General features: G+C 39.3%; 1 protein-coding gene across 1 annotated transcript in view; it reads right to left on the bottom strand.

The window, feature by feature from the left end:
* The window catches only part of LOC122474368 (nuclear pore-associated protein 1-like), a 13,741-nt gene extending 2,602 nt beyond the window's left edge, over positions 1–11,139 (bottom strand). The window contains 1 exon segment of the mRNA XM_043565265.1: positions 11,100–11,139. Coding sequence (XP_043421200.1) covers positions 11,100–11,139 — 40 coding nt within the window.
* Positions 11,140–14,078: the final 2,939 nt, after the last annotated feature.

Here is a 14,078-nt window from a genome sequence, read left to right on the forward strand (position 1 = left end):
TATGAAATCTTTCATATTGAAGAGTGAAATCTGATTTATGATCTCCATCTCTTTTTTCATGTTTATTTATTTTTGAGAGAGAGAGAGAGACACAGCACAAGTGGGGGAGGGGCAGAGAGAGAGAGAGACAGAGACAGAGGCAGAGACAGAATCTGAAGCAGGCTCCAGGCTCTGAGCTGTCAGCACAGAGTCCGACTTGGGGCTCAAATGCACAAACTGCAAGATCATGACCTGAGCCCAAGTTGGATGCTTCACCGACTAAACCACTCAGGTGCCCCTCAAACTTTTTTAAAGATAGTTTTCAGATGGAATAAAGATTGCAGCCCTTTTCATCATACATTTCTACTAATTGAATATGTAATATATTTAATGTGGGTGAAATATATATTTATTACAGAGCTGTCCCATGTTAACTGTGATAAATACTTGGTCTTTTCTTTAGAAGTTAAAAATAAGAAATCAATGCAAGATGAGTTGTGTAGAAACATATGAATAAAAGAAGGCCTTCTCTCATCTGAGGCTGTATTCTGTCATCAGGATGAATTTACCAAAGTTCATGGTCTTTCCTTCAGTTCTGAGACTTGGAAACATGAAATTTTTAGGATGTTGAATGCAATTTCTATTCTAAGGGAAAGACTCACATTAAACTAGCAAACACGAATAATGTATGAAAATAGAATGACAAGTTGTGAATGTAAAGATAAATTAAAAATAAAGAAGTTACAATATTCTAGTGGCTCAGTCAGTTGAGTGTCTGACTTTGGCTCAGGTCATGATCTCACGGTTCATGAGTTCGAGCCCCACATCGGGCTCACTGCTGTCAACATAGAGCCCACTTAAGATCCTCTGTCTCCCTCTCTCCTCTCTCTATCAGTCCCTCCCCTAGTCTCACATGCTTTCTCAAAAATAAGTAAAAAACATTAAAAAAAAAAGAAATTACAACATTCTGTATCTCGTTAAACTGCACTTTCTCTCCCTTAGGGTGAGCTGATCTGGATGTCAAAAGTAATCAGGATTCATGAACTTTTCTGTATGTATATTATACCTCAATAAAATTTACAAAAACAAAGTAAAAAGATGAGCATGAAATCAGAAAATAGCAAATCTGGGGGCGCCTGGGTGACTCAGTTGGTTAAGCCTCTGACTTTGGCTCAGGTCATGATCTCACGTTTGGTGGGTTCGAGCCCCGCATTGGGCTCTGTGCTGACAGCTCAGAGCCTGGAGCCTGCTTCAGATTCTGTGTCTCCCTCTGTCTCTGCCCCTCTCCTGCTCACTCTCTGTCTCTCTCTAAAAAATAAACATTACCAAAAAAAATTAAAAAAAATAAAATAGTAAATCTGATGTTTAATGACATCACGCTTATATAAACTGTAACCTAGTCATTCATTCACTCAATGAATATTTTTCTTGCATATGGATATTAGGTGCCAGGCTCTGTGCTGGGCCCCGGAGTAATCTACAGGAGCTAAATGGACATCATTTTTCAGGAAGACAAAGTAGAAGCAAAATCGACAATGAAAATATGTGTTTTCAAAGAATTAAAGCAAAACAAATTGGGTGATAAGATGGAAGGCAGTGTCTATTTGGGCATGTGCTCATGGGCTCAGCGAAATTTTCAGTGAGGAGATAGCACCCGGTGAGGGCAAAAAGGATGTAAAGCAGCAAGCCATGTGAAAAGGAAAATATAATCATTCTAGGCCAGGAAGCAAACCTGAAGAGGTTCTGTGTGGCCGGAATATGTTTGTGTAAGCAAGAGTGTGGTCTGTGATTTAAAGTGAATTTCACATCCTTTTTATAAATCTATGGCCCCTCCACCCTACCTCCCAATCACAGAAATGAGCCCATTCAAATGTCCCCCACTTCTTTCCATGTGCCTCCACTCCTTACGTGTACCCAGGGACAATTCTGCTGACTTCCTTTCACCCAGCTGCTTAGCATTGCCACTACACCACAGCCACGGGTCAGAGAAAAACTTGTGAGATCTCTCCAATGGGGTTGGCTAGCTCTCTCCAGTGACAACAGTTGTAACTTCAGGTCATGGCCACCAGGGAGGGGATGTTGTCTCCCCTGCCCTGCTTGGCTCCGTGCCTTGGTTCCACCTCAATGCAGCTGAGACCAGATTAATCCATTTGAATGTGGCTTTCCTGAAGCTCAGGGATAATGGAAGAGATTCCAAACTATCGCATAACTTTAGATCACCCCAGGGCCTCTTATCAGACAATGATTGGCCTGGATCCCAGCCTATCAATGTTTGTCAAGGGACAGTTTACCACTCCATACCAGATCCGCAATAGAACCTTCCAAAGTCTTGAGGTTCAAGCCAAATTCACTCCAAGCTCCAGAGGGAACAAATGGTGTCCCCAGTCATAACCTCAGGCTGAATCCCGTAAGTCTTAATTCTCTATCATAGGATTAATTTTGTATCAGAATGGTTAATAGCAGAAGTATCTATTCTACAGAGATGTGGTCTAGATCCATTATCCTTATTAAACCAGATAATCACAGAATAATCTTACACTTTTAGTACCGTTCCCGAAGACTGTATTATTCAGGATTGCCCACACTCATCTTTTGTACTATGATAGTCAAAATGATGTGGCCAAAGACAGGAGAAATTTCGAATCCACTGACTAATTTAACTCTCACCTAGCTAGCACTTTGATGTGCACTGCCAATTTTTACCTCTGGTGCTCTACTTTTTCTACATTTTTATAGGGGACTAATTCTTACTTAATTTTTTAATGACATCTTTTTTCTTCATATATATTAATAAAATAACTCCACTGATTAATCAGAGTACAGGCAAAATGTACAGCCCTGAGAGTCATTCTTTCACACTTAGGTGACTTTGTCTTTCTCGACTCTGTTTTAAAAAATGTATTGATCCCATAGTTTCACTCTTAATTATCTCTCTTTTTCAGGTCCTAGGAGGGTATCTCCTTGTCACTGCCATGTACTAATCCAGGTACTAATCATCTTTCCTTTGTAGACCAAAGCCAATATCCTACAGAGAGTTCCTTGACTGAGCAGTAATATAAATCCCCTTACATTTAAGGGAAAGAGGCCTAAGAATCAAGAGATTTACACAATCAGCACCATCACCCTTCACATTAGAAGTTTTTCACTTTCTAAAATAAGAATATTGGACTAAAAGGTTTTAATTAACCATACATCCTGCTCTACAAATTTAAAAACCTGTAAGACAATATTTTTAGTCTCCAGGTATGCATTTGCAATAATTTGGAATGAGTTTGAATGGCAGAACAATTATGGTGTTCGAGTTTCTGCATTAGTAGCCTCAGGTTTTGTGGTTCATTGTTACAGAAAGGATCAAATTATGCTTCTTTTTCTCATTGCATATGAGGTCATGTCTAGAAAATCCATGAAATCTCTGAAACCTAGGGGACAGGACTCCATATAGTAAATAATAAGACAATGCATTGCTCCTGGAACGATCCTGAGGGTGAAGGACAATAGCCACAGGAATTTTCAGTCATGATTTGGAGCTTTAATTTCAGAATCCTAGATGCATGCATTTGGAAGGGACCTTAGAAATTTGGATGGATGGCCAGAAAAGACCTTTTGTTCCTAAACACTGTGGATGACACTCTAATGATTTGTGGGTTGGCCTAAGATAGCTTTACTTATCTCATTTGGCAAAACTGTTGCCAGTCTTTTTTCTAAACTGGAGGTCAAGATGTAGCTCTGACAAAATTTTTCAAATTATTTCAATTTATTTCAAAACTCTTTGACCTTACTGACCTCTCTTACTTAAAATACCTGAAAATAATTGTAGTTTAAACTTGTGGAGTTGTAGCTCTTTGAAAGCTTGTCCCATGTGCTATATCTCCCTGGGCTTTCAGCTCCTGGAAACTCCAAAATGTTGGGCTACCGAATGTCATATGGTTCTGGATACTTAAAGCTATTCTATCACTTATCAACTGTGTGATCTTGAGTAAGTGGTGAAACTTCTCCCAGCCTTAGCTTCCTCATCTGCCAAGTCAGGAAGTTAGTACCAATGTGTATAATACTACTATAAGAATTAGGTGAGGTGTAAGTGCAATGACTCTGGTAAGCATTTAATAATGGAAACAACATCTTGTTCTTGGTCCTTTAGTATGGTCTTAAAAATGTATAATCAATCAAACTGACACCTCTGTGGAATGATAGGGTCCTTAGATAACAAACAAAATCAATTCTCAGCTGATTAACTCTTATTTTTTCCATAATTCTGCTTTGGGATAAAAAGAAGAAAATTTGGAAGGAAGCAGGGATGAGCCACAAGAAAATTGTCCTCCAGAACCATCTGCCTTGGATGGAATTTGCTGTGCATTGGGAGGATGTGGATTGAGAGTCTTGCAACGCTGGTGTGACTCTGATGTGGATGCCTTATCTCCAGCTAGCTTTAATTAACCTATTTTATTTTGTTTTAACTTTATTTATTTTGAGAGAGACAGAGACAGTCCAAGTGGGGGAGGGGCAGAGAGAGAGAGGGAGAGAGAGAATCCCAAGCAAGCTCTGCAATGTCAATGCAGAGCCACCACGAGGCTTGAACCCACAAACCATGAGATCATGACCTGAGCTGAAACCTAGAGTCGAACACTTAACCGACTGAGCCATCAAGGCACCCACCCCTTAATTAACCTATTTTAAACGTATAACTCTGTTTACCTTTATTTTTATTTTTCTTCTCTTTATTCTCTCTTTTTTTAATGGTTGCCCTCTGTCTTTCATTTTTGGGTTTTTGTTTTGTTTTGTTCTGTTCTGTTTCGTTTTTTATTCTCTAAAGCTTGCTAAATAAAGTGTGGGTTTAGATACCAGAATGGATTCATTCAAATCCTTGTCCTGCCACTGGCCAGCAGTTATTCAACATTTCTATTTGAAATCTAGAATAGTAAATATTTAATAATACATGTGACATACTGGCATGTCATAAGAAAGATAGCTATTGTCTTTAACCACAAATTTTGCAATGCTCAAAATATGAATGTTCCTCATTCAGTGAACTCAGAACAATCCTGTGGTATTTTCTCTGTGCTCCCCACTTTTCTTCTTTAAACTCCTTTCCCTATTCTTTACCTCTCTCTTCCTATCTTTTATTGTCTGTTTTTTCTTCCCCCAACCCCTGCCCTGAGTCATCTGCTTTGAAGACCTCCTCTGTAAAGATTTTCTTGATTCTATAGGCAAGATTTAATCTGCATGCCCCACTTGATCCTCCCATACTGTTCTGTAAATACCTTTATCTTGGCACTTATCTCATTTGAATGAAAATTTCTATTTATACATGTCTTTGAAACACACACTGCAAACTAACTGAGGGTAATGACCGTGGCCATTGTTGGCGGATCTTAAAAGTGTGTCATGTTAATTCCTGAGTGTCATCTGGCCTACCTTCCCCCCTCTCCTCTTCTTTTCTTCCCTCTACCTACATTGTCTCATTTTTCTGCTTTCCTTTTTTGTTTTTGTATCCTTGCTTTCTCTTTCCCATTGGATCTGTCACTCTTGTTTTATTCTCTTTCTGACTCCATTATTATGGCCAAGCAAAAAGATCTTCAGTACTCCTGTGGTCTCCACTTTCCTTGTCCTTTTCACTGCTATCCACAAGTTCTTAGAAAATATTTTTGGTTGTTTTCCTCACTTCCTAGCATACCCATTTACTTTGTGATCCTTTTGTTGCAGGATTCTTTACCTCAAAACGAGGAGTTCATTGTCTCACTGTTTTGAAGAATGAAGAGGTGGACGCAAAATGAGCAGCAGGCAAGAGTTGACTAGAGTATAAGATCAGAAAAGAAGAATAGTATGAAAGCTCTCTTTACAGAGAGGAGGCACTTGAAGGTGACTATCTGGGGCTATAGGCGAGGTTCCTTGTTTTATAAAGTTCTCATCAGCCCTCCCCTCCCCTCTCCACCGTTTCCCTCTCAGGTCCCACCCTTATTGGCTTGATAACTCTAGGTGCTGGGTTGTCCATCCTGATTGTCTCAGTTGCATTGTAGGAGGGGTGGCCTATGGCCCTCTCACTGTAATGTCCCCGATTTCGAATCCGAAAGACCACCAAGGAGCCGATACCAATGCACGAGGGTTTATTTGCAAGCTCGAGCTTGGGCCCAAGTGTACCCGACACAGCGGAGTAGGGACTTGGACCCCTAGGTTAAGAGGCGTAGCAGTTTTATGGGGGCCAGTGGCCAATGAGATTGTAACACACACAGAAAGTTGCACTTTCATGTCAGTCCACATGCCGGTGGCCAATTGAATTACAGTTTACCCTATAGTAACTGTTTGAACTAGCCTATCACTCTGGTCAGAATTGGCGGGCAAGTTTGGCGAGCAAAAGGCAGGGTTTACATTTTTTGTCGGTTAGGGGTTCCGCATTCCTAAATAAGCTGGTTTCCAGTAAGGGTGTGCTCAGCGGCTTGACTAGGGTGGGGGAGTGTCTTAAGCAATAAGTAGGTCATATGGGGGTTATACATGAGATGGTGGGTGTAGCACAAAATGGAGTTAGTCTTGCTCTGCTTGTCCAGGGGTACGGGATTTTTGTTAAATTTCTTGGGTCCCACACTCACTTCTTTATTTTTTACATTTATTTATTTTTGAGAGACAGAGAGAGACAGAGCATGAGCAGGGGAGGGGCAGAGAGAGGGAAACACGGAACCTGAAGCAGGCTCCAGTCTCTGAGCTGTCAGCACAGAGCCCAACGCGGGGCTTGAACCCACAAACCATGAGATCGTGACCTGAGCCGAAGTCGGACACCTAACCAACTGAGCCACCCAGGCGCCCCTGGCCTTATCACTTCTTATAATAAAATACGTTTTATTTTTAGTTAGGTCTTTTGTCAAATTCCTGAGGGAAACCTGAGGAAGAATAGGTGGTGTCTATCACATTCTTAAGAGGAACCTTACGCTGGGGGGACTTTTGCTGTCCTCAGACACTCCCAGCATTGTTCTAAAATATGTGTTTTTCCCCGCACACAGGGACCTCAGGTCCTAACCTTTCCCTCTCTGCCTACTGAATCCTATCTTTTCCTATCGTCATTTCAGAACATTTGAAAGGTAATTTTTTAAATATAATTTTAGTTAGTTTTCTTTCACTGCAGGCATAAGGTGTTTCTTCTTCAGTCTGACCGTGCTTAAATCTAGAAGTGCTCTAATCCACTAATCCTCCTTACCCCCCATATCCAGGCAAAAGAATTTGCAAAAACGTACTCCTTTTTAAATACTTGTATTTGTCAAAATGTAAGAGAAATAATTCTGGCCAAGGTCACCCAAGAATAGAGATGCGACAGATAGAGATTTAGTCCAACTTTAGTTGGGTTGGGTGCTCAGTAACCATCAACTCACTTGAACATGAATGAAGGGGGGCCCTTGGAACAAACTGACATGTGAATCCTATAGAAACCTAGCTTTGCCGTTTCCCAATGTAGCTGATGAATTGCATTCCATTAGCTTAAATAATATGAATGATGGATTTCCCTTTGTATATAAGTTGGGAGTCTCTAAAGGAGTTTTTTTCCTTGGAATAACTCCTGACTACCACCTCTCTTAGTAGGTACAATAGGAAAGGATGAATTAACAACACGTTTTTCCAGTGTCAGTGGAATTCTCAGAATTCTCAGAATGCTTAATCTAGAAGATAAATCTGACAATATCTTATTTCCTTTTATCAATATAAATTATCCAATCTATGAAGGTCTCAGTTTCCTCATCTGGGATATGATGTGGATAGCCTGACTAACATCTGGGACTATTCTAACCTTAATATTCCCTGGAGTTGAGAGCTAAGCCAAACACAATGGCTTGTTTAATAATTAATCTGGTCCCGTTAAAGATCAAACATTCATATCCATATATATTGCAGCACAATGACTTTCACAGTACAAAGTAACACAATACCTTCACACATAATTAAGGTCACTATGGCATGGTTTTAGGTTTTCTCTTTTCTTAGACAGGGACTGTAGATCAATGGATTTCTTTCTCTGCCTTTTTAGTAATAAAGGTCTTTCCTAATATCTTGAACTTTAAGAGATAGGTAGGATTTTGGCATGTGGGCCTTATGTGGGGTGTTTCGTGTGGCAGGGACAATGTGAGCAAAGGCAGAGGGAAGAATGGCTTTTGGGAACGGCATGTGATTTTTACATGGGGAGAGAAGCATTTCTTCTTTTTTTAAATCTTATTTTTATTTTAGCATGTATTTACTTTGAGAGAAGAGAGAGAAAGAGAGAGCAAGTGAGGGAGGAGCAGAGAGAGAGGGAGAGAAAGAATCCCAAGCAGGCTTGGCGATGTCAGCACACAGCCTGACAAGGGGCTTGATCTCATGAATCATGAGATCATGACCTGAGCCAATCTCCCAAGTTGGACGTTTAACCAACTGAGCCACCCAGGCGTCCCGAGAGAAGCATTTCACAATCTCTGTCCTGCAGAACACTGGTTTTAAATGATATTAATGTAGTTCTGAGGCAACAGCATCTGGGGGAAAAAAAAGTGTACCACATCCCCTTGTGATATTCAACTTACACATTGTTGCACTACAGACTCTGAGAAGTTTTGAAGGAAAGAGTTAATGTAATTAACTTGTTTAATTCCGTCTGAGTCAAAGTTACTTGACAACTGAACGCTTTTTTCAGAGCAAACCCCCAATCAGCTTAATGGAACTGTATTTTGTGGAAGGCCAGTTTGAGAAATGCTGATAGAGAACTTAGAGTATTTCAGGATTGGGGCTAGCATATAATTTCTTTTCTCATGATACTTCACTGTTTAATGGCCTAACATTTGTCACTTTGCAAGAATCGGTTTTTAGCCTTTTGCTTTTATTTGTCTCATTATGCCCCTTAAAAAACTCAAGAATTCTGGTGTCTTCATCTCTCCCGTAGTTACTGAGTGTTCTGAAATACGTTTCATGGCACTGGGCATTTACCACTCATTTCTGCCAGATTCCTTTCCTCTGACTTCAAACTTCTCATGAATAGGAGCTAATTGTTTTCTTAACGTCTAGTGTCAAAACCAGCTACCTCTCATGTTCACTGTCTTATGGTCATAAGACACAGTATTAAATAAGGTGACGTGTATAAACATAGCTCAGGGATTGACACGTAGCATATTCTTGATAAAATTGTATTTCCTTCCTTTGTTCAAAGGTATCCAAACACTGCCAAAGTTCTTAAAATAAAGTAGAGTCATCTAACTTATCCAGCTCGTCCAACCATCCAAAGTTGATCTTTTTTCTTACCTGCATGGCCCTTTATTTCCAATAGTGACATTCTATTCCATGGTGAGTACATTATAAGTTATTATTGCATTAATATCTTGGCTATTCCTTGACTAAGGTAAAGCTCTCCTCATTCAACTGACACCCTCACTCTCCTAATGAATTTTTTTAAAGGTATAAGTGGAAACAATAAACATCAATTGCACTGATCATAAGTGAATTTTTACATCTTTGTACACCCATGCATTTGACACCAGGTCAATGTATTATAAAACACTTCTAGTGCCCTGATCTGTCCTCTGTCACCTCCTCCCACCCTATATCCCTCAGAAGTAATCCCTAGACTGACCTCTATTACCATGCACCATATACTAGGAAATAGCATGTACTCTCCTAAGTCTGGTAACTTGGCACATATCAAGTACATCAGTAGTGTGTTTCTTTTATTGTGTGCCCCTAATTATTTAAAACCAAATATACCTGTGACTCTTGATCTAAGGGTCATAAGTTCAAGTTCCACGTTGGGCATGGGGCCTACTTAATTAAAACAAACATACTGTGTCAAAGCACCACTGCTTTCTAAAAATCATTACACTGAACTACACCTTCAGGGACATAACCACAGCCTCTGTCTTTCCACCTACTTCCTCTTTGGTCTAATTCTATTTTACTTAACCAATCTCAGCCAGCCTTGCCGCCACTATTCCCCAACACTCCACTGCTGTGGTCATCGGGTTTGCTCCTTATTTCATTCACCATCTATGCTCATTCCTGACACTGCTGGTTCCCTGCCTTGACAGCCCTTTGTTCTTCTTCTTACATAACTGTTTAAGATTCAACCAGGATCCTACCTCTTATCAGAAAGCTTCTCAGAAGAACTCACTGATTTTTTGGAATTCTTTTTTAATAAACTCCCTAGCACATGTAATCTGTGTCCGCTGATCTGGTAATTGATTACCCACAGTTCCCATCAATTAGTGTTGGCTTTCCATTTGTGTTATTATTGTTTACAAAAGTAGATTTTAATGACTTGAATCAAAAACAATGCCATTTTCTTTTTCAGTGCAAGAATCTGTGATACTACATTACATTAATCTGCTTTTCCCTCACTTCTCATTCACCCTTAGCACTTGTCAGACATAAAAGCACAAATGAAACTTACTGGTTAATAGGTTTTCCAGTCCTTGGTTCTGGTTCCTAGGTCTAAGCTGTATCTCTAAAGTACTAACGACTACTTTCTAATTGTCACGCAACTCAGGAATTAGCTAAATCATTATGAACTTAGAAATACATCTTATAAGAAGATCTTATAAGAAAACCAAATGGATATCATAAGCTTAGGCCCAGGGGAGAGATGTTATGTGAGTCATAGGTCAATGGGGCTCATACTTGGTGATTTGCTCTTCCAATTTTCCATTGTAATTAAGAAAGGAATATGCAAATACATTATTAATATTTAACAGTGTTGATAAAAAGAAAAAGAGAGAGAGAGGGAGGGATAAGGTACTTTGAGAGCTTTGTGGAATTGATGAGCAAATATGATTAGATGGGGAAATAGAAGAAATAAGGGCCACCAGCCCACAAATGAGCTCCGAAAAAGAGAAAAGAACTCATCTGGTTTGCAAGTAGGGACTCTTGCCCTACAGAATCCAGAAAATCTCCACAACCTGAGCAGTGTTGGCAGAGGCCAACTGAAAGACCTTGAGAAATGCTGCAAAACTCTCACACAGAGAAACTTGTCACACATCTGGCTCCTCCTGATATGTGGACATTTGTTAAAGTCAGGTCTTTGCTCTGTGGGTTTCTTATTTGGGCAATTAGGTCAAATCAAAAAAAGCCAACTTAGGTTGCCAGAGTAAATAAAGAGAAGAAAAATTAAAAAAGAACAAATCACTCACCTGTAATTTTCCCCAATGTACTTAGCCTGCGTGATGACATCTTACCTACATGCCACTGATAACCCAGGAACTAAATTGAACAATCAGGTAAACAGGTCCCTATAGAAATTTAATTAACAGAGAAAATAAAAAATAACTTTAAACATAAAACTCATAAATTTGAAAAATTGAGGTGATAGTTCAATAATAAAAATAAGATCTAGTGAGGGCTGAGAAATGTTAGAAAAACTGGATAGAGAAAGAGAACATCTGTTTGTAGGCACCAGAATGTTAGAAAAAAGCAAAGATATATGGGCCAAATTCTGAAGAGAAGGAAAAACATAAGCACAAGCTTGAAATTTGGCACAGCTTTTCTCCTGGGGCACTTGCTGATTCAAAACTTTTGAATTTTTTTCAAAAATAATTCAGTCCTTGGCCTGAGAAGCCAAGGACTTCAAAAGATAGTAAGCACAGAAGCCAAGTGACAAGAGTTCCAGCAAAAAGCAACATCTAAGAAATTGACAAGCAGAGCGTATCTCAGGTAATCTCATAGGGCTGGGGAAACAATGAAGTTTAAAGCTCAACAAGTAAAAGGTACTTGGGAGCAGGGGGATATCAGACTTTAAAAAAAGTGGTAATCCCAAGGGCCATACTGTAACTAGATCAGCCTTCACAAAGACAGAAGACTAGCTTCAAATGAGGTCAAATTGGGACGCCAGGGTGGCTCAGTCAGTTGAGGGTCCAACTTCGGCTCAGGTCATGATCTCATGGTTCGTGGGTTCGAGCCCCACATGGGGCTCTGTGCTGACAGCTCAGAGCCTGGAGCCTGCTTCCGTTTCTGTCTGTCTGTCTGTCTGTCTCTCTCTGCCTCTCCCATGGTCATGCTCTGTCTCTCTCTGTGTCTCAAAAATAAACATTAAAAAAATAAATAAACAAATAAATAAAATTAAGCCTGGTATTCAAAAAATAAAATAAAATAAAATAACTTGCCATACCAGGAAAAAAAGCTAAATTATCAAAAACTAAGGAAAAAAACAACAGACACAGCAGGATGAGATATTGGATATACTGGATATATTTGATATTTTTTAAGTTTTTATTTAAATTCCAGTTAGTTAGCAAACAGTATAGTATTGGTTTCAGGTGTAGAATTTAGTGATTCATCACTTCCATACAACACCCTGTGCTCATCACAAGTGGCCTCCTTAATACACATCACCTATTTAACCCATCCCCCCATCCACCTCCCTTCCAGTAACCATCAGTTTGTTCTCTGTAGTTAAGATTCTGTTTCTCAGTTTGCTTCTCTTTTTTCCCCCTGCTATGTTCTTTTATCTTCTTAAATTTCACATATGAGTGAAATCATATGGTATTTTTCTTTCTCTGACTGACTTATTTTGCTTGACATAATACTTACATTGCAAATGTAAGATTTCATTTTTATGGCTGAGTAATATTCCATTATATATATACATAAATACCACACATGCTTTATCCATTCATCAGTTGATGGACAATTGGGCTCTTTCTGTAATTTGGCTATTGCTGATAATACTACTGCTATAAACACTGGGGTATATGTATCCTTTCGTGTTAGTAACTTTGTATCCTTTGGGTAAATATCTGGTAGTGCAATTGCTGGATGGTAGGGTAGTTCTATTTTTTTTTTTAATTTTTTTAATGTTTATTTATTATTGAGAGACAGAGCATGAACAGGGGAAGGGCAGAGAGAGAGGAAGACACAGAACCAGAAGCAGGCTCCAGGCTCCGAGCTGTCAGCACAGAGCCCGATGCGGAGCTGTGAGATCATGACCTGGGCCAAAGTTGGACAACCGACCCACGGAGCCACTCAGGTGCCCCAGGGTAGTTCTATTTTTAACTTTCTGAGGAACCTCCATACTGTTCTCCAGAGTGGCTACACCAGTTTGCATTCCCACCAGCAGCGTAAGAGGATTCCCCTTTCTCCATATCCTCACCAACACCTGTTGTTTCCTGTGTTTTAGCCATTCTGACTGGTGTCAGGTGTTATCTCACGGAAGTTTTGATTTGTATTTCCCTGATGATAAATGATTTTGAGTATCTTTTCATGTCTTTAATCTATTTGAATTTAGTTTTGTGTATGGTGTAAGAAAGTCATCCAGTTTCATTCTTTTTCATGTTGCTGTGTAGTTTTCCCAACACCATTTGTTGAGAAGACTGCCTTTTCTCCATTGGATAGTCTTTCGTGCTTTGTGAAAGATTAACTGACTGTATAGTTGTGGGTTCATTTCTGGGTTTCCTATTCTGTTCCATTGATCTATGTGTCTGTTTTTGTGCCAGTACCATACTCTCTTGATCACTACAGTTTTGTAATATAGCTTGAAGTCTGGGATTGTGATGCCTCCAGCTTTGCTTTTCTTTTTCAAGATTGCTTTGGCTAGTCTTTTGTGGTTCCATAAAAATTTTAGGATTGTTTGCTCTGGCTCTGTGAAAAATGGTGGTAGTATTTTGATACGGATGCAATTAAATGTATAGATAGCTTTGGGTAATATAGACATTTTAACAATGTTTGTTCCTCCAAACCATGGGCATGAAATATTTTTCCATTTCTTTGTGTCACCTTCAATTTCTTCTATCGGTGTCGTATAGTTTTCAGAGTATAGATCTTTTACTTCTTTGGTTAGATTTATTCCTAAATATCTTATGGGTTTTGGTGTAATTGTAAATGGGGCTGATTCCTTGATTTCTCTTTCTGCTGCTTCATTATTGGCCTATAGAAATGCAACAGATTCTGTACATTGATTTTGTATTCTACAACTTTACTGAATTCGTGTATCCATTCTAGCAATTTTTGGTGAATTCTTTTGGGCTTTCTACAAAGAGTATTGTGTCATCTGAAAATAGTGAAAGTTTAACTTTTTCTTTGCCAATTTGGATGACTTTTATTTCTTTTTGTTGTCTGATTGCTGTGGCTAGCACTTCCAGTACTGGGTTAAATAATGGTGGCAAGAGTGGACCTCT

This window comes from Prionailurus bengalensis, chromosome D4 (genome assembly GCF_016509475.1).
Source record: "Prionailurus bengalensis isolate Pbe53 chromosome D4, Fcat_Pben_1.1_paternal_pri, whole genome shotgun sequence".
Lineage (NCBI taxonomy): Eukaryota > Metazoa > Chordata > Mammalia > Carnivora > Felidae > Prionailurus > Prionailurus bengalensis.